The sequence below is a fragment of the Miscanthus floridulus genome, chromosome 1, assembly GCF_019320115.1.
Source record: "Miscanthus floridulus cultivar M001 chromosome 1, ASM1932011v1, whole genome shotgun sequence".
NCBI lineage: Eukaryota > Viridiplantae > Streptophyta > Magnoliopsida > Poales > Poaceae > Miscanthus > Miscanthus floridulus.
In genome coordinates this window covers 185,546,085-185,551,587 of record NC_089580.1, presented here as the reverse complement: position 1 = coordinate 185,551,587, position 5,503 = coordinate 185,546,085, and the positions used below count along the sequence as shown (strand labels likewise).

The 5,503-nt window shown below is 49.7% G+C and overlaps 1 protein-coding gene across 1 annotated transcript; it reads left to right on the top strand.

Moving 5' to 3' along the window:
• Positions 1–2,685: 2,685 nt before the first annotated feature.
• LOC136550931 (cytochrome b561 and DOMON domain-containing protein At4g12980-like) lies at positions 2,686–5,078 on the top strand. The gene is made up of 2 exons (XM_066542519.1): positions 2,686–3,588; positions 4,222–5,078. Exons 1-2 carry the CDS (start codon positions 2,986–2,988, stop codon positions 4,777–4,779), a joined length of 1,161 nt encoding a protein of 386 aa, XP_066398616.1. The 5' UTR covers positions 2,686–2,985; the 3' UTR covers positions 4,780–5,078.
• The last annotated feature ends 425 nt before the right edge of the window (positions 5,079–5,503 follow it).

The window sequence follows — 5,503 nt, the reverse complement described above, 5'->3', positions numbered from 1 at the left end:
AAAACCTAGGTTCAAGCTTAGATTTATGGAGTTGTGCATCTTGCAGGTGCCAAACATTCCTAGGGTAGCTTAGGTGGCTTATTAGGCTCAAGATAGCTAGGTTTTAAGCTAGTTATACTAAGTGTGTTTAAGGCTTAGGAATTAAACCAAAACTCATGAGAAAAGAGATAAACCTTAAGATTGAGCTAGAGATCCTTGGCTCTAAAATTGAGAGCTTCCGTAGCCAAAAGATTGAAGATTCAACTCTTCTTCCATTCAAGCTCCTCCTTTTCCCAACATGCAAGTCTTTCATCCATCATCCTCTCCTTGCAATAATCCAAACAAATACCTTAAGGTGGATCCATGAGATGACAAAGTGATGAAGGTGAATGTGGGTCACTTGGACTTACTCTACATATGATTGAGCCACCTCTTAACAAGAGATCTCCAAGCTTCCACCAAAATTCACAAATTAGACTTTTGGGAAAAATCCACAAAATAAGAGCTAATCTCTTGAGCTCACCATGATTGAGTTGAAGATGTCGATGAGATCCATAGGGGGGATGCTGATGCTTCTCTTCTTCTCCTTTCTTTCCTCCTCCATTCCCATTTCCACTCCTTTCTCTCTCTAGTTCTAGGGTTCTCCCTTGCTCATGAGAGTTAGAGAGAGATGGAGAGGGTTTCAAATGAATGGATGAGGGAGAGAGTGGGTGAAAGGGTGTGTTTCCAGCTGAAGATATGTGCCAACTCGTGCTGACATGTGGGTCCACTTCCACAATTGGGAAACAGCCCAATTCCACTTAAGTCTGTTCTGATTCAGCTTCTATCGAATGGTCCGGTGACTCTGCGGTTGGTCCGGTAGTCTCTGCCTTTGCTGAATTGACCATGTAATTGGGTAGTTGGTTATTGGTGACCAATGCATTGCTCTTGAGTAGCTTCTTGGGGCTGACTTGGTGGTTGACCTTCCTTGATCAGTCAAAGGTGACTACCTAGGGTGTAACGAATTCGGGTCGTTACAGGCTCGCAAGGGCATGGTTAGTGGTGTTAGATCAGGTGAGAACATCGGGGACAATGTTTGAGGGACATGCCAGAACTCGCCTGTTGGCATTGGAGGGGGCTTGGTATTGGAGGAGGCTGCTATTAGCATGTCTATAGATGATGTGAACTTTCCTTATAGATAGTTGCTTAGGGTTTCCTCAATGGTCCTGGCGGTGTCGCCGACTGCATTGGAAGCAAGAGAGAGAGAGATATAGCTTGCTTCCTCTTTCCTCCCACTCCCAGCATGCATAGCACTGGTTGCATCTCTGCTCTCACACAATCTTTAAGCAAGTGAAATTGTCCACCAATTTGTTTGTCGCTACTGAGTCTTCTCTCTCATCTTTTTCTGTCGTGCACATCAGACCGCGTCTGAGTCAGCTAGCGATTTCACCAGCCATTGAGGATGCTCTTACTATGTTGTTGAGGGTGCCTTGAGAATCAAATTGTGCTTGTGCAAAAGCCCGAGATATTCATGGGAGCTTCAGATTTTGTATAATCAATACAGTGGTAGCTTTTTAACAGCATGTTCGTTTGGCTGTGGCTTGTCGTAAACGATCGTAAATTTTTAGCCGGAACAGTATTTTTCTCTCACACAAACCAGCCAGCAGTACTTCTTCACGAACCAGCAACGAAACGAACCAGCCAACTGAACAAGCTGACAATGGAACTTAGCTATCCCAAGTCCCAACTCCCAACTCCCAAGCATACTTGGCTGCTGCTCGTCAAACAATCGTGGCAAAAGAACACACATGCTCAATCTCCAGATAATCAGCCTGTTCGTTTTGGATGAATTGGCTTATAAGCCATGACTGAAAGTACTGCTGACTGATTTGGTTTGAGAGAAAAACACCGTTCAATCCGTAGGTTATAAGGCAGATAATAATGCGATTGCCGGAAGCGCACGACGAGGATAGCGGGGTGAGAACGAAAGGAAGCTACACAAGCACAAGAGCTGAGTTGACCGAGCGGGACACGGTCTACAGTCCTGAACTTGCTCCAGCTTTCACCTAATCCTCTTCCTCTTGTCCGAATTTCCTATTGCTGCCTTCTGGCCTTGTTGGCCAGCCTCAACAACTCTCGGCAACTCGGCTGCGGAAGACCGGGCCACGGCTCTCACTAAAACGTGGAAAAGGGCATGCTCCTGCACTACGGGGCGGGGCAGGTACATGACTATGCGCACAACAATTGTTCCAACTCACCATGGTGTGAGTAAAAAAATGACAGAGGTTTTGTGGTAATTTACTTGGTCTCTTTCATTTGGACCTATGTGTAGCTCACACCCTGGCAAACGAAGAAACTAAAGCGCTGAAAGCCTGCAACCTTCACCACATCGATCTGTCACTCGATAATTCTACCTCATGTAAGCAATCTTTTGCTGAAACGGTAGCTGATTTCATCTGTTAGTATTATAAACGCCTGCTACCAATGCCATGTTTACAGCATGTATGTCCAGTACGTTGAGTACAGTTTACAACCTGAGCCGTACTATATGCTCCCTTAGCTTGAACGTTCAACACGAAATGTGTCGCCTCGATTATTCAGCACCTAATGAGAGAAGACCGTGTCATATAAACACACAGAAAGGTTAAAAAAAAGTAGCAGCTGTATCATTGTAATGCTTCACAGAGATATCATAATAAGGTATCGGAGACGAAATCCCCAGATGAGACTGCGAAATGATCGACCACGTCAACCTCGAACCTTCCACGCACACGCTAGCGGCCATCGGCTCTCCGGCCCCCAACAACCGCGCGCGCGACGACCTCCTCCTCTCCCCGTGCTGCCATTACATATAGCGCAGCTGCGCTTTCCCTCCCTCACCAGCTGCAGCTCCGACCAAGATAGCCTGCCTTCATCTATCGAGGCACCAGTCACCACCACCACAGCTGAGCTCATCAAAATCCGATATCGAGGCGACGTGCCGGCCGGCCAGGTGCTCCGTCCAGCTCCCACCAAAAACCACTAGCCATGGCCCGGCTCCTCCTCCTCCTCGGGGCCGCCATGGTGCTCTTGGCCTCCGCCGCCACGGCGCAGGACTGCCTGTCCGCGACGTTCAGCGGCGGGCGGACCTTCGTCAAGTGCAACAGCCTGCCGTCGCTCAGCGCCAGCCTGCACTGGACGTACCACCCGGAGAACGGCACCGCGGACGTGGCGTTCCGCGCGCCGTCGGGCACCAGCGGCTGGGTGGCCTGGGGCATCAACCCCACTAGCGGCGATAGCATGCCTGGCAGCAGCGTCTTCATCGCCTCGCAGGACGGCAGCGGCGTGGTGTCCATCCTCATGACCAACCTGGAGTCCACAAACCCCAGCCTAACTAACAACACCCTCAAGTTCAACGTGCCCGTCGGCCCCGCCGCCGAGTACTCCAACGGCGCCTACACCATCTACGCCACCGTGCAGCTTCCCGGGAACTCCACGCAGCAGTTCACGGTGTGGCAGGCCGGCCCCACCAGCAACGGTGCCATCGCCGCTCACCCGACGGCGCCAGCCAACTTGGCCAGCATCCAGAGGCTGGACTTCCTCTCGGGGTCAAGCACCGCCGCGTCCAACTCCAAGCTTCACCGCCGTAACGTGAGTTCCTCCTCCTTGGCTCCTTCCCATCTCCTCCTGCTTTAGCTTGTTTTGTTTGTCAATTTTCGTTTTCTTAGGCTTCAAAGATTGCCTTCCCTGCCCAATTGTTCAGACGGTAGGTAAAGTTTGGATAGGTAGTGATCAAGTATTCAATTAGAGGATGGCGACGTTGTGTACATTAAGAGTCAGCTGGGTTGGAGATGACTGGAATTAAGGCATTAAGCTACTTGATTGATTACTTTAATTTAGACGTGACGTGACATATATAAAATCTGCTAAATGGTTTATTAAAACTCGATTTGCTTGCTTCACAAACCGGATAGACCGTGTCATATATATGACCCTGAAAAAAAATGTTCAGACTCCCAGTCCCAGAAGCAACATCTTTCTGGGGGAGCTGCACTGCATTTCAGATTTCACAAGGGAATACTTAATTGCTAGTATACTATACATATTTGCGTCGGTTTCAGATTGCCACCGAGAGTTGTTGAACGAACCTACTCCTAGTAGCCACCTCAAAAGTGGATTACCGAATTTCCTGCTCTTTTTTTTCTGATGCATGCAAGTGCAACACAGAGAATTTAATTTTTGGCAACACCTTTCTAACCTTGACGCGTCTGCTACAACAAACAGATCCACGGACTGCTCAACGCGATTGCCTGGGGCATCCTGATCCCCATCGGCGCCATCATCGCCCGCTACCTGCGCGTGTTCGAGTCCGCGGACCCGGCGTGGTTCTACCTCCACATCGCCTGCCAGTGCTCCGGCTACATCCTCGGTGTGGCTGGCTGGGGCCTGGGGCTGAAGCTGGGCAGCGAGTCCGCGGGCATCACCTACCAGCCCCACCGCAACCTCGGCATCGCCATCTTCAGCCTGGCCACCCTGCAGGTGTTCGCGCTGCTGCTCAGGCCCGACAAGAAGAACAAGTACAGGCTCTACTGGAACATCTACCACCACTCCGTCGGCTACTCCGTCATCGTGCTCAGCGCCATCAACATCTTCAAGGGGCTCGACATCCTCCAGCCGGCCAGCGGATACAAGACCGCCTACATTGTCATCCTGGCCACGCTCGGCGGCATCGCGCTCTGCCTCGAGGCCATCACCTGGCCCATCGCCATCCGGAAGCGCAGGCGGAACGCCGCCGACAAGGCGGCCAACGGCAACGGCCACGGCTGGCAGCAGGGTGCGTAGGGAGTACCAGCTGATCGCCGGGCGTGTGTGGGTGTGCTTAGTTTTGATGCGGGCGAGCGAGGTTGTGACATCGATGTGCTGATGGCGTTGTTCAGAGCAGGGTCCTGGTTCAGAGAGACTGTTGCTGATGTGTTTCTTTCCTGTACTTCTACCTAGAAGAGTAGCTCCTTTTTCTTCTGTTTTTATTTTATTTTATTTTATTAGGGTTCTATAATGGCATTTGTACACATTTTTTTCCTTCTTATTATCGATGTACGATTACTTTGATTAGTGTATGGTTTCGATCAGATGACGGCTTCCTTATTGCTCAAGCTAAATCGACAGGTTAATGATGTAACCGATGTCCCTGCGGCAAAAAATGACACCGAACAGTCGCTTTCTGCCAACTTCTCCGGTCAGCTTGCAGTCTCCTGTTATTAGTCAGATGCTCACCAGAAGTTGTGAAAACAACAGCTGGGGGCAGTTTTCTAGACGGATACCATCACGCAACGAAAAATTATGCCATGTCTTGTTTGTCCTGTGGATTGGACGGCATCGTAGCATACACAGAGCCGAGAATTTGCGTGTCAGAATATCCGAGAAAACACAGAGCCGAGAAAACAATGCTTAATGATGTAACTGATGCAATTAGACAAACTTTCCCTAATAAGATCACTTGACGAATTTAATTTGAAGATGAGCTTTTATCAAGTTATGTGTGTGTCTCTGTACACACATATCAAAA